This window comes from Myotis yumanensis, unplaced genomic scaffold (assembly GCF_028538775.1).
Source record: "Myotis yumanensis isolate MYYU_CA2020_CCGP unplaced genomic scaffold, mMyoYum1.0.hap1 SCAF_3, whole genome shotgun sequence".
Lineage (NCBI taxonomy): Eukaryota > Metazoa > Chordata > Mammalia > Chiroptera > Vespertilionidae > Myotis > Myotis yumanensis.
In genome coordinates, this window is record NW_027223754.1 from 159,483,265 (window position 1) to 159,499,745 (window position 16,481).

Here is a 16,481-nt window from a genome sequence, read left to right on the forward strand (position 1 = left end):
GTCCACAGGCCAACGCTCCATCCACTGAGCCAAACCAGCTAGGGCGAAGATGGATATATTTTAATTATAAAGATGTCAATACATCAAGAAGACATAACAGTTATCAGTATATATATACCCAATCAGTGAGCACCAAACTATATAAAACATATTAAAATATTTTTTTATTTTTATTTTAAAAAAGCATTTTTATTGATTTCAGAGGGGAAGGGAGAGGGAGAGAGAAACATCAATGATGAGAGCGAATCATTGATTGGCTGTCTCCTGCACGCCTCCTAAACAACTAATAACAGAACTAAAGGGAGAAACTGACAAAAGCACAATTATAGTAGGGGACCTAAGTACCTCAATGACATCTATGGATAGACCTCCCAAGCAGAAAATCCCCCCAAAATGTATACACAATTTGAATGATTATGAAGTCAGTGTTTATTAACATACAGTTCATTTTCAAAATGTAAAAGAATCCACAGAAATGAATAAAATGAATAATTTTTTTTTGTCAACACCTGTTTTCAAACTGGTGACCGTTCTGGTCCAGGCACTGCTGATAACTCAAAGCAATGGAATCATTTCGTTTGGTATTTGTGCACCCTCAATTCGTCAACTGTTGCCGTTTTTGTACCATAACTTAATCTTTTATGTATCTCCATAAAAAAGTCTAGTGTATAAATTTTCTTTGTGCAAAGCTTAGTCTGGCTTCCTGCATTATTTCAAATCAGTTAAACCTGAAAAGGAGTGAAAATTAAGTGAGTTATCAAAATGTGCATACATGTTTTTGGGGTACCCTGTATTAGACTCCAAGGAAGAGAGGTAAGGAAGGTTACATGAAATTCTTTGGTGGTAGGTTAGGGAGGCGGGAGAAAGCAAAGCAGGGGAATCACTGAAATTAGATAAAGAGTAAAATGGAGAGACACATACTTTAAAAAAATATTGGTGGGTATAGGATAGTTAACAATTCCGGCACATAGAGATGGCATTAGGGGAACAATATAACAATGAGGATTCTGTGGTCTCATGCTCTGATGCAGTGGGTGTGCCCTGAGGGGTCTGGTAAAGACTTTGACGTTCCAAAGGTATGTTATCTCAGATGCCAAAAGACAACAGACAGGCTCAATTCAGGTAAAGACTGACCTTTGTCAAGGAAGCTACAGGCCTAGGATGGGACTACCCTTCATGATCTGCGTTTAGGTAGGAATTTTTAGGTGGTTACTTTTGGTCTCTGAGTTTGTAGAGCCTGAACTTGTCCGGTTTGTATGTAAAACACTTTTTTGTCCATGAAACATAGGTACCAAACGTATGGACCTCTGTCTTAGGGAGGATTTTATAAACGTGACCTCAACGGTAAGGGAAGCAAAAGCAAAAATAAATGAATGAAACTATATCAAACTAAAATGCACAGCAAAAGAAACCGACTGAATGGGGAATATTTGCAAACAACTACTGCGATAATAATTGTTTGTTGATTTAAGTCACTAGGTTTGGGGCATAATTTGTTAAGTAGCAAAAGGTAACTAATACAGATTCTGGTACCTGGAAGTGGGGTGCCACCATAACAAACACCTAACATATGGAAGTAGCTTTGGGACTAGGGGTGTGGGAGGAATCTGGATATAGGACAGGGTGATAGGCACCAAAGTGCTGAGCGCTGCCACCAAGGGCACCATCTCCAGCACCTTCGGCGCACTGCAGACCACCTCCATTAGAGGCGGATACTCACAGAGGAAGTGCTTGATGTGGGTGCCACAGAATGCAAGCTGACAGACACAATGATGGAGAATCCTGCTAGCCAGCAGGTAAGGATGAGTCACGTGCAGACTCTGCTGCTCATCAGGGTAGCGGAGGGGCTGGCGTTGGGCAATGTACCCATCACAGGCCAGGCTGTAAGTGATACCGGACACAAAATGGGTCTGAGGCTGCCTGTCACCACTTGAGCCAAATGAAGCAGAGACAGGGATGAATCATGAATGAATGTTTATTCCAATAATGCCAGCAGTACGGAGAGATACCTATGGAGGTCATCCTGAAAATTCTGCTCTAACATCTCCTACTAGCCGGCTGGTTACATTGGGATAAGGAAGAAGGGCTGAGTGCAAGGGGCAGGGGGCCAGGATAAAGACTGTATGGTATGTGGTCAGTATGTGTTCTTCCAGGATCTTGAAGTCTGATAACAAGTTGGCTAATCTTCTATGAGGTTAAAAACAGCTCAGCCCGTTCCTTGGACCAGAGAGTGGTCAGCATTCCTGAGGAAAACTCCTGGAGGGGGTCAGGGTCCAGGCGTAGATCAAGTCGAAGCGTGTCCTGTCCTTGGTCTGCTCTCAAAAAGTATTTTCTTTTCTGAGTAATGGATCCATCCAGGCTCCAAGGGGTCTTGTCTTTCTCAGCCCTGTTTTACTTCTTGCAACATATCCTCCAGTTTCCCAGGGTCTGAAAGAAAAACCTTTTACCTATAGTTAGTAAGGTGAGTAACCATTAAACAACTGTGGTTCTGTTCCTATTACATGCCCTTCCACCAGTCACAAGGGAAAAGAACTCTGTGACCTCCAGGAAAATGTGGAAAAAGTCCTGAGCGATGCAGCCAGCAAAGCAGAGGCTCTTGGTCCCCGTGGCAATGTTGAGCAGCACCTTGGGTACGATGACAGTCTGGAACCTAATTTCTAAGCAGGACAGATTTCGGAGGAAGAAATGCATAGGCGTCTGCAGGCGGGTTTTCCGGCGAGGTCAAGGTGACGGTGACCAGGTTTTCAGAGACAATCAGGAGGCAGGCGAGCAGCAGGAGCAGGAAAGCTGCCGCCTGAAGCTCATTGGTGTCTGCGAGGCCTTGGCGGAAGGACTGGGTCATGATGCTCTGAGTGGCCATTGTGCACCTCAGGCCCTTTCCAGAAGCGCAGCCTGGGCAGGTAGCAGCATCAGACTTTAGGCTAAAGCAGAGGAACACTTCTCCTCAAGTCCGTTCCTCCTTTACCTGCTGCTGCTTCCCTGTGGCTTCAGGGGAGCAGAGCAGAAGCTCCTGGAGGCTCTTCCCTCCTCAGGAAAGTCACCTCTTTCAGAATCTTTAAATGATTATTAGATACCAGTGACTTTCCTCTCTCCCTTCTTCTTTCCTTCCTCTTTTCTTTTATTCCTTCCTTTTGTTTCCTCTGAGAAAGCCTAAAAATAACTCTTTGCTGCTACCCCAGTCCTCTTTTTAATTTTATTTTTTATGTTACAAAAGTAGTTTATTACAAAAGAAATCCAACCAAAAATGCCTAATAATTTACATTGTTATAAGTGCCCCACTGCAGCCCATCTCTCCCTCCTCATGGGCGGAGGGCAGAGGGAGCAGCTGTTCCGGGTTCCACCGGCTCTGAGAGAGGAGAAGGAAATACAGGATTGAGTGGAATTCTGGACGAGAGATCGGTGCCTGAGAATAACTGGGGAGGGAGTCCTGGGCGGAAGACGAGGTGGGGGAATGTCTGTATTCAAAAGAGGGGGCAAATGCATGTGCCTCTGGGCAAATCCTGGTTCGAAAACTGGGGGTGGGGGTGGGGGGGGGCGGGGGGGGGGGCGGCGCCAGAGTGAGATCTTCATAGCTTCCAGGAGGGTTGACTGCACAGGGCAGGGAGGTCCCCCCTCACCAGTCCAAGATCTGTCTCCCCCCCCAGCACCCCCCCCCCCCCCCAATCCCTCTCAGCTGCCTCCTGGAGTTGGAGAGGGAGGCACCGGCTGACCAGGGGCTCGGAGGACCCCGGCGAAGGGCAGGAAGGCAGGTGGAGCTGAGGGAGAAAGGAAGAAACTGGGGGCAGCCAGGGGAAATGCAAGGGGGTCCTTGGGAGCAGACTGGGAAGGCGAGGAGGACGGTGATGCAGAGAGAAGACCTTTGGAGCTGAGGCGGCTGCAGCTTTCCGGGAGGCGGCGGCATCCGGTCAGGGGAGGCTCTGGCTGAGATGCAGGAGCAGGCCACGTGGCCCGCCCCCGCAGGAGGTCGATGACCCCTCGGCTGCGGGCACCCTAAGCGGTGTGGTTATGACAGTTCCTGAGGCGGCTGTCGGGCGCTGGGGGCCAGCGGGCGCACCAGCGGGAGGAGTGCAGCGCGGAGCTGCCCAGTCCATCTGCGCCGCCCTGCGGCGGCAGCTGCACCGCGCGCAGGCAAAGGTCTGAGAGATGAGAAGCTACTGCTAGAGAGCAAGTTATTTATTTAAAAAAATATTTTTATTGATTTCAGAGCAGAAAGGAGAGGGAGAGATAGAAACATCAATGATGAGAGGGAATCATTGATTGGCTGCCTCCTGCACACCGGCAATGGGGTCAGAGCTGCATGTGCCCTGAGCGGGAGTTGAACTGTGACCTCCTGGTTTATCTGCCCATGCTCAACCACTGAGCCACGCGGCTGGGTGGCTGTAGAGCAATTTAGAAGGAGGAGGAAATAAAGGATGTTTCGGCAGAATGGTTTTGTCTTACCCCGTTAGGTATCTTAAAGTGACAAAAAACAAACAAACACACAACTGCATTATATTAAAAATTCTCATCTAAAACAGAATCAAATGCAGATTTTTCTGAGGCTATGCTAATATAATCTTTTACCTTTTAGAGCCACAAAATAGAAAGTGTGGAAAGCCAAACCCAGCAGTTAATTCTGGGAACTGAATTACACTGTTAGTTGAATTCACAGCCTTTTAAAGTTTCATTTATAAATATTATGGCCTTGATGAGGAAAGAGAGCCATCATGATAATTAGAGCAGGATTACCTACAAGGATCTGAAGGACCAGAAGTGTCTTCCAAAACACCCTTCACTGTACCTTTCTTTTTTACTTTTATTTAAATGTTTTATTGTCGATACTATTGCAGATGTCCCCCATGTACCTTTTTGATCAAGAAAACTGTCTTTCCCTTGCTGGAGAAATCTGTTAGTGTTCCTACCTCCACATCTTCATTGCTGACAGGTTTATAATCAGAATATGAATTCAACTGGGGTAGAAACATAAAATATTAAATTAAAGATAAACTGCAGAAAGACTATGTATCTACCATTTTGTTGTTTCTTACTTGCTTCCTCTTCTTTTGAAGTTCCAGAGAATTCTCCTACGCATCATCAGATTATAGCTATTCTGGACATCTGATATACATGCTAGTATATGTATCCTTCAAGGAATAACTAAAGAATGGGCTTTGGTTCCAAAATCTGTATGGACAAGAGTCCATGGACACAAGCAGAATAATCTGAGCCCCTGAGAGTTCACATTGGTTCTTCTAATTACTTATATATATTCTGTTAAAGTTGAAGCCAGAAGGCTTTAGGTGTTGCCATCTTAATAAAGGACCAATTATCCCTTGTGTCAACGTCTATAACATGCCTGTGTGTAGTATTTTGTTTTTGCCCTTTTAATGTCTATAGGGTTTGCAATGATATTCCCTCTTAATCCTGATAATGGAATTTTGTGTCTTCTCACTTTCTTTTTTTTTTTTTTTTTAAATATATTTTATTGATTTTCCACAGAGAGGAAGGGAGAGAGATAGAGAGTTAGAAACATCGATGAGAGAGAAACATCGATCAGCTGCCTCCTGCACACCTCCCACTGGGGGATGTGCCCGCAACCCAGGTACATGCCCTTGACCGGAATCGAACCCGGGACCTTTCAGTCCGCAGGCCGACGCTCTATCCACTGAGCCAAACCGGTTTCGGTTCTCACTTTCTTTTGTTGGTCTTGATAGATGTTATCAATCTTATTTGTCTTCTTAAAAAACCAAGCTTTTGGTTTTATTGATTTACATATTGTGTTTTTAATTTCATTGATTTCTGTTCTTATTTTTATTATTTCCTTCCTTTTGCTTGCTTTGGGTTTAATTAGTTCTTTTTTTTCCCTGAATGTGGAAGCTTACAGTATTTATTTGAGACTTTCCATCTTTTCCAATGTAAGCATTTAATGCTATAAATTTTTCTATTAGCACTTCTATAGCTGCATCACAATTTGTGATATATTGTGTTTCCATTTCATTCAGTCCAATATGCTTTCTAATCTCCCTTGAGATTTTCTTTTTGGCCCATGAATTATAGAGAAGTGTGTTGTTTAGTTTCCAACTGCTTGAAAAATTTTGGTCATATTTCTGTTATTAATTTCAAGTTTAATTCCATTACAAATGTACTTTATTTATTTTTAAAAAAATATATTTTTATTGATTTCAGAGAGGAAGGGATAGGAAGAGAGATAGAAACATCAATGATGAGAGAGAATCATTGATTGGCTGCCTCCTGCATGCCCCCTACTGGGGATTGAGCCCACAACCCAGGCATGTGCCCTTGACTGGAATCAAACCTGGAACCCTGCAGTCCGCAGGTCGATGCTCTATCGGATAGAGTCTATCCACTGAGCCAAACCAGGTAGGGCTAAATATATTTTATATTACTTCAATTCTTTTAAATCTGCTAAGGTTTGTCTTATAATCCAGGGTATGGCCTATTTTGTTAAATATTCCATGCGCATATGAAAAGACTGTGTGTTCTTCTGTTTTTAGGTGGGGTGTTCTATAAATCTCAGTTATATCCAGCTGACTGATGATATTGTTCAGTTCTATATCCTTGCTTATTTTCTGACTACTAATTATATTTGTTATTGAGAGAGATACATTAAAGTCATCAATTATAATTGTGGATTTTCTTTTTCCTTGTTTCCGTTATTCAAGTTTTTACTTATATGCAATTTTTTCTTTTTTATTAAAATGGTTGCAGTGACATTGGTTAATACAATTATATAGGTTTCAGGCCTACATTTCTATAATTTACTTAAATATTTTGTAACTGTGTTCTTAAATGCGTACACATTTAGAAGGTCTTCTTGTCACTCACTGGAAAGGGACCAGGCCCAGAGCGATCTGCCTCGTATTGGCCTGTAGTATGTGGAAAGATTTCATGAGTCCAGGTGACTTTGAGAGTACATTTATTAAACCTGGGGATACTGAAACAAAGGAAGGGCTTAAGATAGAAGAAGCAAAAGGAGAGAGCCCTGTCAGGGCTGCTTTGGCTCTCTAGAAATATTATAGGAAAGAAGTGTGCTGGAGGCTAATTCCAGCATGTCATAAATGCAAGAAGTTTCATCAAAAGGTTGATGGAACCTTGAGGCTGCAGCAGGGCTGAAGATATATATTATGGCCTGTTGGAATAGCTGAAAGCATTTCCCCAAACCTGAAAATGTACATATGATTCCCGCTACCAGACAGCTGAGGGCAGTTCCCCTAACTTGACAATGCCCATTGTTTACCAAACTTACCTTTGATATGTATATCTGCTTTGCTATAGGCCAAAATGTGTGAATAAAGAGCCCTGGGTCCAGAGATTCAGAGAGAACTTGGTTACTATAGCTAAGTCTCCTCTGGCTCCCCCGTGTATTCCAAATTTATATTTCTAGCCTCTTTATTAATTTACACACAGCCCCTTCTCCAGATTCCTGAACCCTTCTAGATGCAGAGAAGCACCCTGGCAAAAGTGAGCTAAGGCGGGGCTCCTGTTAGCTCATGAAGAAGTAAAAGTCACAGTGACAGGAGTGAGACAAGGCAGGGCTGCTGCTAGCAGCTAGCTCATTAAAAAGTCAGAGAAAAGGGGCATTGGAGACAGGTTCAGGGGGTAAGCCCGGGATGAGCTGCTGTTGCTTGATGCTCCCCTGATTGCAAGTCTCATTGGGACCCTTAGAGTTTAGGAGAACGTTCACACCTGAGAAAGAAAAGGCATCATGGCGGTGCTCCAGAGAGAACACGTAGGTCTTTTGTCTTGAGGCTTTTTATCTCTCCTTTGGAGCAGGAATCTTAGGAGAGGTCTCATGGAGGGTTTTAGCAGAATATTCATTAGCTTTCCAGGTGTGTTCTTTAATATGTTGATGTACCAAAATGAGGCATAGAGGGACCAGGTCATTTTCTGGTTAGCTTTGCCTCTATCTTGGATTTGTTTGACTCTCATTGTTGTTGTTGTTAGTTATTCCCCAGACTTCCTCTGTTTGGCTGGCACAAATGGCCTTAATTCGATTTCTTCTCTATATCTCTGACAGGATGATTTAAGCTATTTATTCTCTGGGTAGGGAGCAGAGGTGTAAACCATTTACTCTCAAGTGTCCTTGGTCAGGGAAGATAAGGTCTTGTGCTTTGCTAGAAATGTCTGGCTGTCTAGAAATGTTAGGAAAGAAATGAGCCCAGGCAGGGCTGCTTTGGCTCACTGAGAAGTCAGAGGTTCAGGGGGTTAGCCTGGGCTGAGCTGCTGCTACCCATTGCTCCCCTGGTTGCAAATCTCATGGGCACCCTTAGCATTTAGGAATGCACACCTGTGGGGGAACGAAAGGGGAAGGGAAGGTGTGGGCGTGGTCCGGAAAGGGAGAGCTCGGATGGAGGTCTTTGAAGGCTGGGAGTTTAGGGGAGGGCTTTGGGGAGATCTCAATATAATACTCATTGGTTTTTCCAGGTGTGCCCTCTCAGGGTTGTGGTCTCCACTGAGTGGTCAGCACTATTAGTCATTGCAGTGGTCCTGGCTTCACCTACCTGGTTTTGCTGCTTTTCTGGGCCTGAAGCTGAAATACACCTGAGGCCTAGATGTTATCTCTAGGGAAGTGACCCTCTGTATCTGCTGTAAATTTCTGGGCCAGTTTGTTCAGCTCTGTCTCAGTTTCCCAATTCCACTTGCCCAGGAATATTCCTAGCTTACTATCCTGCCTCAGTATAATTATTGATATGTTTGGATTTATGTCCATCATTTATTATTTATTATGTTTATTTCCTCTATTTTAGTTCCTCTATTTCCCTTTTCATGCCTACTTTTGGGTTATTTGATTTTTTTTCGTATTCCACTTAAACTCATTTATTTATTTATTGCGATTTTGATTATATCTTTGTTTAATATTTGAAGTTATTTATGTTGAAATTACAATACATATTCTTAACTTTTCCCTGTCCACTTAGAATCAAGATTTTACCACTTCAAATAAAATGTAGACACCTTATGATCATATAGGTTTCTATGTCCTCCCAATTTTAACTACCCTCTAAAAAACCAGTTCTTTTTTTTTTTCTTCTGCAGCCAGTGATGTGAAGAGAAGGAAAAAGGCTCCATAATAACTTCAGCACTGAGAACAATGTAGGCACGCAAATATATTTGTGGAATGATTGCTGGGCTTCTAGGCAGTTGAAAGGGCACATCCACAGGACTGCTCAGGTCTGAGGCAGACAACAGGGCTGGGCTAAGGCAGGGTGTGTATCTTTCCATTCTGCTTCCATGCCCAAATCTTTAAGGTATTTAATTAAAAGACATGCAGAAACAGGAGTCAGGAGCCTTTGGAGAAAGAGGCTCAATATTCTGAACTGCTTGTTCTTTAGTTTTTGGTCTAAAGCTGTGATTTTCAACCAGTGTGCCAAAAGTTTTTTAAAATATGCAATACATGACTATTTAGTCAGGGATATAGACATATTTTCTCTTAGGCTATCAAAGAAAAATGAAGACAGCAGACAGTACAACAATAGCTGTCTGGTATTACTGAATCAAAAGTATACCTATTTTCCTTTTGTCAGATGGGTGAAATATATATTTTGGTATGCTGCAGGATTTTCATAGTTAGTGTATGTGTCATCAGATGAAAAAGATGGGAAATCACTGGTCTAAAGAAGCACCAAGGGGTGCTGTGCAAAGAACTGACCTTGGGAAGCAGTTGCAAGGAGGATCTACTGGAATTTGCGTCCACTTGACTTATTTGGAAAATAACAATAACAAAAGCCAGCTGCCTCTAAAAAATTAGGTAATTTGCTTTAAAAAATTCTTAAAATATTTGGGTGCTGTTTTCTAAGGCATCCTTAGGTAGCCCTTTCACTCTCAGCCTCCTAAGGTTCATCTACAAAATATGTCCCCTCAATGGAGCCCTGCAGGTTTTGGTAACATAACTCAAGATTCCTACTCTTCTGAATCTTCCCTTAAGAAGAGATTGGATATTCAGTGTGTTAGGGATACCCCTGGAGTAGTTTTCATTTCAATTTCATGACTGGAGGAGAGTTAGAACCAGAAATATCAACCCTACAAGCAGAGACAGTTTTTGTATTAAGTATCTACAGAAGAGATTTTTAGAATTTTCAGAGCAAAAAGGATGAGAAGAAAAATGATCTCAAACTTGAGAAAGGATGGCCTTTATTGCAAGAATAGAGCTTTATTGCAAGATGTTATTACTAGAGAGAAATCAAGATGGCAGCATAGGTAAACACTGGAAATTGCTGCCTCGCACAATCACTTCATAAATACAACTAAAAGACAAAACGGACATCATCCAGAACCACAGGAAGGCTGGCTGAGTGGAAATTCTACAACTAGAAGGAAAGAGAAAAGCACACTGAGACTCAGAGGAGGTGCGGTGTGGAAGTAAAGTGCAGAGGTATGGAGGCCCACGCAGAAAGGGCTGGCAACTGAGGACACGGTTGTCTTTTTCAATTGGGATGGAGTCTCAAGCTCCCAGCTGCTCTGAACTCCAGTTCCGGGTGAGTCTCTGGGGACCCAGACTCATATGGAGAGAAACTGGACTGTCTGGCATTGGTCAGAACTCGAGGGCAGCTTTCTCTCAGAGGTGCCTGCGGCGATTACAGGGACACTGAGATGTGGGGCCTCTTAGGGTAGGTCTGAGGAGCAGCCATAGCTGTGTGCTCCACCCTGTTGATCCCCTGAGACCCCGCCCCACCCAAGCTGTGCGCAGAGGCTTTTGCATATGAAAGGCCTGGCCCTTTGTAATCTGAAAATTACCTAACAAACTGCAGCTGGGTGAGAAACCCAGAACTTCCAAAAGAAGGCCCAAGGCCCCACAGCAGCTTGCATTACTTCACAGCTGGGCCTCATCTGGGCACCTCCAAACCCAAAACAAAGAAGAGGAATCTTCAGATCTCTCCATAGCTCCTGCTGGGTAGCCTCAGGAAGAGGCTAAATTAGCACCTCCTTAGAGATCCAAGAGCCAGTGTACCCAGTGTTCAGAACGGGACCATCCAGATTACAACTCCTCAGATCCATAAGGGACACAATCAGGGGGGCAGACTCAGTGAGCACCAAAGCCCCACTGAAGCAAGTCTTGCCCTATAAGGGTGTCTTCAGCACAGAAGTTCTCCCACTGTAGACACAGCTGATTCTCACAGCCAATTGGCCTGGGGGTCAATTCCTCCTGGTGATACCTACAACAATCAAGGCTTAACTACAAGACTGTGCACAAAGCCCACAAACGGGAGCACCAAGAGTGTTCATCTCAGGTAATTGGGGAGACTGAGCCACTGGGCCCTATAGGACACCTCGCACAGAAAGCCACTCTTGTTTTATGCTTCAACACAGGGAAGCATAAAACATGTGGAGACAAAGAAACAGGTCACAAATGACAGAAATGGAGGAAAGCAAACTACTGGATATAGAGTTCAAAACTCACATCTTTTTCCTATAAAAATTTATCTACTAAGGGGTTATATCTGTATTATTTTATTTCATATTAGAAATCAAAACTGAGAAATTAAAAAATCTATATATTAATTTGTTTTAAATTACTATAATAAAAACATCTTAAAGCACAAATAATATATTTTTATTTAACATAACTATAATCTCAAAAAAATAACTAGAAGAGTGGTATTGATTCACATTTTTGCAAATTTTTAAAATGTCTGGTTCAAAAATCTATTTGCTGGAAAGAAATATTTCTAATTTTTATTCATAAAATCAATCCAAACAGCAACAATAGATATACACAGCCACATATCAAAAACAAACCAGGAAGGAAACAAAATATTCCAGAGATATCTTGAACAATTTTAAAGGAATACACACCAGGCTAAAAACATACAGCTAAACCGTGGTGCACAACAGGTTACATTTATTCCTGCATTTTCTCAATAAGTTCTTCCTTATATTTATCTTTCTCTTTTCCAACTTGTCAAGATTTGGTTTTGCGTAGAAATAATTTTTTTTCCGATCTTTGTCCAATTTTAGCCTGGTGATGACCACCTTGCTGGGGTGAATGCCCACCTGGACAGTTGTGCCGTTAGCCTTCTCACACTGCACCGGCTCCATGTAGATGACATCTTTCTTTCTGTACACGTGCACTACCTTGCTGATTTGCTGACCTTTGTAGTGTCCTCGAACCCCCTGGACCTCGTCACCCTTGCAGATGGGCATGGAGCAGATGTGGTACTTCTGCCGCAGCTCCTTGGAGAGCCAGGAAGATGTGATCTTGGGCACTGCTAAATATCATAGTCCACTGGCCTTCCATTGCCTCTTTTGCACTTTTATGTTAATTACTGTTTGCTTTTGCCTCCAGCAGAGGTCTTTATGTTCATTAAGAGTCATAATCTTTCTGGTCACATCCTTGAAAGCTTGTTTTACTTGTTTATTTCTTAGAGTGTAAATGAATGGGTTCAACAAAGGGGCTACTGAGGTATTGAGCAGAGCGACTCCCTTATTGAAGGCAATTCCCTCTTTTGCTGAAGGTTTTATATACATGAAGATGCAGCTGCCATAAGAGAGGGAGATGACAATCATGTGGGAAGAACACGTGGAAAAGGCCTTTTTCCTTTGCTGAGCAGAGGGGATCTTCAGGATGGTCCAGATGATGTTTGTATAGGAGATACTCACAGGCACCAGAGTGACCACCATGGTCACAAATGCTAAAATAAAGTCAACCAGCTCCAGGATTGTTGTGTCTGAGCATGATATCTCTATGAGGGGTCCATAGTCACAATAATAATGATTCAGAATGTTGGAGGCACAGAAATCCAGTTGACTGGTCAGGATGATTGGGGATATGATGATCAGGAAACCACCTAGCCAGGAGCAGAGAACCAGCTGGGTGCAAACCCTGCTGCTCATGATGGTTGTGTAATGCAGGGGTTTACATATGGCCACATAGCGGTCATAAGCCATGGCAGCCAGAAGGTAAAACTCTGTGGCCCCGAGGAATATTGCAAAGAAATACTGAGTGAAACAACCAGCAAAGCTGATGCTCTTCTTCCCAGTTAAGATGCTGAACAGTAGCCTAGGAGTAAAAGTGGTTGTGAAGGAAATTTCTAGAAAGGAGAAATTCCGGAGGAAGAAATACATGGGAGTCTGGAGGTGGGAGTCCAGTAGTGTGAGGGTGATGATGGTCAGGTTTCCAATAATACTAAATATGTAGGTCAGGAAGAGAAGTATAAAGATGACAGGTTGAATTTCTGGGATGTCTGATAGTCCCAGAAGAATGAATTCTGTCAGAAAGGTTTGGTTTTTCATCGCTAACTTTTACAGCCTAGGAAGGTACAAAGGAACAAAGTTGGTGTTTAGAAGGGAAGAAGAGCACAGGAACATTCAGGAGAGGTTAAGGCTTTTTTGTTGAATTGATTCAACCCTTCTCCCGCTCTCACTCCCTGCTGTCCAATTTGACTCAAGTGAGATTTTCTATTGGATAGAGGCTGCCTCTTCACAAGAATTTTTGTTGGATTCCCACATAGGAGGATTTTCTCCATGGCTCCTTTTCAGGCTCTTCATGTACTTCCTAGTGCATCTTCTAACCCAGCAGTTCTCAACCTGTGGGTCGGGACCCCTTTGGGGGTTGAATGACCTTTTCACGGGGGTCGTCTAAGACCATTGGGGAACACATATATAATTACATATTGTTTTTGTGATTAATCACTATGCTTTAATTATGTTCAATTTGTAACAATGAAAATACATCCTGCATATCAGATATTTACATTATGATTCATAACAGTAGCAATATTACAGTTATGAAGTAGCAACGAAAATAATTTTATGGTTGGGGGTCACCACAACATGAGGAACTGTATTAAAAGGTCGTGGCATTAGGAAGGTTGAGAACCACTGTTCTAACCCCATTTAGTGTCTCTTTGAACACTGACTTTTGATCTCTTATCTGCTATTTTGGCAGTGGTGTCTCATTTCCAACACTCTCTTGGTCTTAGTGTGAGAAGAAAAGCTAACTATGTTAGCTCATAGTTGAAGGGCCTTTAGGAAGGAATAAGCAAACCTATCTAATAAAAGAGTAATATGCAAACTAACCATCACTCCATCACACCATTACAAAAATGGCGGTGGCCAGGGAGCTGGAGCAAGCAGGAGGCTTGGGTTGCCCCTGGCGATGGAGGAAGCCAAGCTAACCACCGGCCTTGGTCGGCCCTCAGCTCCGCTCAAGGCTAAAAATTTTCAATTATAGAAGATAAATAAATCCCAGAAAAAAAAAAGAAAAAAGAAAAAAAGGAGAGGCTGGGAGCTTGGGTCATTGGGGGGCATGGCCAGCCTGAAAACAGCCATCAGCCCCTCACTCAGGCTGGCTAGGCACCCCAGTGGGACCCCCGCACCTGGAAGGGGCTGTGGCCAGCCTGAAAACAGCCATCAGCTCCTCACTCAAGCTGGCTAGGCACCCCAGTGGGACCCCCGCATCCAGAAGGGGCTGTGGCCAGCCTGAAAACAGCCATCAGTCACTCACCCAGGCTGGCCAGGCACCCCAGTGGACACTCCCACCCTGAAGGGGGTGTAGCCAGCCTGAAAACGGCCCTCAGCCTCTCATGCAGGCTGGCCAGGCACCCACGTGGGACCCCCACCTTGATCCGGGACACCCTTCAGGGCAAACCAACCAGCCCCAACCATGCACCAGGCCTCTATCCTATATAATAAAAGGGTAATATGCAAATTGACCCTAGCAGCAGAACAACTGGGAATGACTGGTCACTATGACACATACTGACAATGCTCAATGCAAGAGTTGCCCCCTGGTGGTCAGTGTGTTCCCACAGGGGGAGCTCTGCTCAGCCACAAGCCAGGCTGCCAGCTGCCAGCACAGAGGTGGTGGCGGGAGTCTCTCCCACCTCCTCAGCAGCACTAAGGATGTCCGACTGCAGCTTAGGCCTGCTCCTCCACTGGCAAGTAGACATCCGGGGCTACCAGAGGGATGTCTGAGTGCCAGTTTAGGCCTGAACCCCTGGGGATCCAGCAGGTGGACATCCCTTGAGGGGTCCCAGACCGTGAGAGGGCACAGGCTGGGCTGAGGGCTCCCCGAGTACACAAATTTTTGTGCACCAGGCCTCTAGTATTGTTGTAACTGTGTATCCAAAGAGATCCTCAAATTCCCTTAGATTTTTTGAATTTGTGGATCACTGTAACTAATATCAGTCTCTAAATCTTTGCACTCAGTGTCTGCTTTCCCTCAGGTCTCAGTTTGCAGATGACATGATACTGTATATAGAAAACCCTAAAGACTCTACCAAAAACAACTAGAATTGACAAATGAATTCAGTAAAGTAGCAGGATACAAAATTAATATTCAGAGGTTAAAAAAAGTAAAATTGATATTCAGAAATTGGGGCATTTTTATATACCAATATTGAACTACCAGAAAGAGAAACTAAGAAAATAATACCATTTACAATTGCACAAAACCAATAAGGTACCTAGGGATAAATTTAACCAAAGAGGTAAAAGACCTGTACCCTGAAAATTATAGGATACTAAAGAATGAAATTGAGGAAGATACAACTGAGTGGAAGCATATTCTGTATTCATGGATAAGAATAATTATCATAATAAAATGCACACATTATCCAAAGCAATCTATTATTTCAATGCAATTCCTATTAAAATACATGGCATATCTCACAGAACTTGAGCAGATACTCCAAAAATTTATATGGACCCACAAAAGACCCTAAATAACCTCAGCAATCTTGAGTTAAGAAGAACAAGGTTGGAGGAATCATGCTGACATCCAACTATTCTACAAGGCCATTGTAATCAAATCAGCATGATACTGGCATAAAAACAGGCATGTAAATCAATGGGACAGAATAGAGAGCTAACCCCACACCTTTATAGTCAATTAATATTTGACAAAGTAGCCCTAGATGGTTTGGCTCAGTGGATAGAGTGTTGGCCTGTGGACCAAAGGTTCCTGGATTTGATTTTGGACAAGGGCACATACCTCGGTTGCAGGCTTCTCCCTGGCCCGAGACCGGGTGGGGGCTTGTGCAGGAGGCAACCAATCGATCTGTTTCTCTTACATTGATGTTTCTCTCTGTATTTCCTTTTTCTTCCACTCTCCCTAAAAATCAATGGAAAAATATCCTCAGGTGAGGATTAACAAAACATAAATAAAGAAAGAAATAAAGAAATTAAAAAAAATTTTGACAGCCCTGACCGATTTGGCTCAGTGGATAGAGCATCGGCCTGCGGACTCAAGGGTCCCAGGTTCGATTCTGGTCAAGGGCATGTACCTTGGTTGCGGGCACACACCCAGTGGGGAGTGTGCAGGAGGCAGCTGATCAATGTTTCTCTCTCATTGATGTTTCTAACTCTCTGTCCCTCTCCATTCCTCTCTGTAAAAAATCAATAAAATATATTAAAAAAAAATTTTGACAAAGGAAGCAAGAACATACAATGGGGTAAAGACAGTCTTTTTAATAAGTGGTGTTGGCAAAGTTTAACAGATACATGCAAAAAAAAAAAAAGAAAAAGAAAATAAAATAAAAGAA

The 16,481-nt window shown here is 43.2% G+C and overlaps 1 protein-coding gene across 1 annotated transcript; it reads right to left on the minus strand.

Moving 5' to 3' along the window:
- Positions 1 to 722: 722 nt before the first annotated feature.
- LOC139006389 (olfactory receptor 6C4-like) lies at positions 723 to 13,230 on the minus strand. The gene is made up of 5 exons (XM_070408782.1): positions 12,265 to 13,230; positions 11,992 to 12,171; positions 2,534 to 2,697; positions 1,635 to 1,881; positions 723 to 728 (listed from the first exon to the last, which is right to left on the minus strand). Exons 1-5 carry the CDS (start codon positions 13,228 to 13,230, stop codon positions 723 to 725), a joined length of 1,563 nt encoding a protein of 520 aa, XP_070264883.1.
- Between the last annotated feature and the right edge of the window lie 3,251 nt (positions 13,231 to 16,481).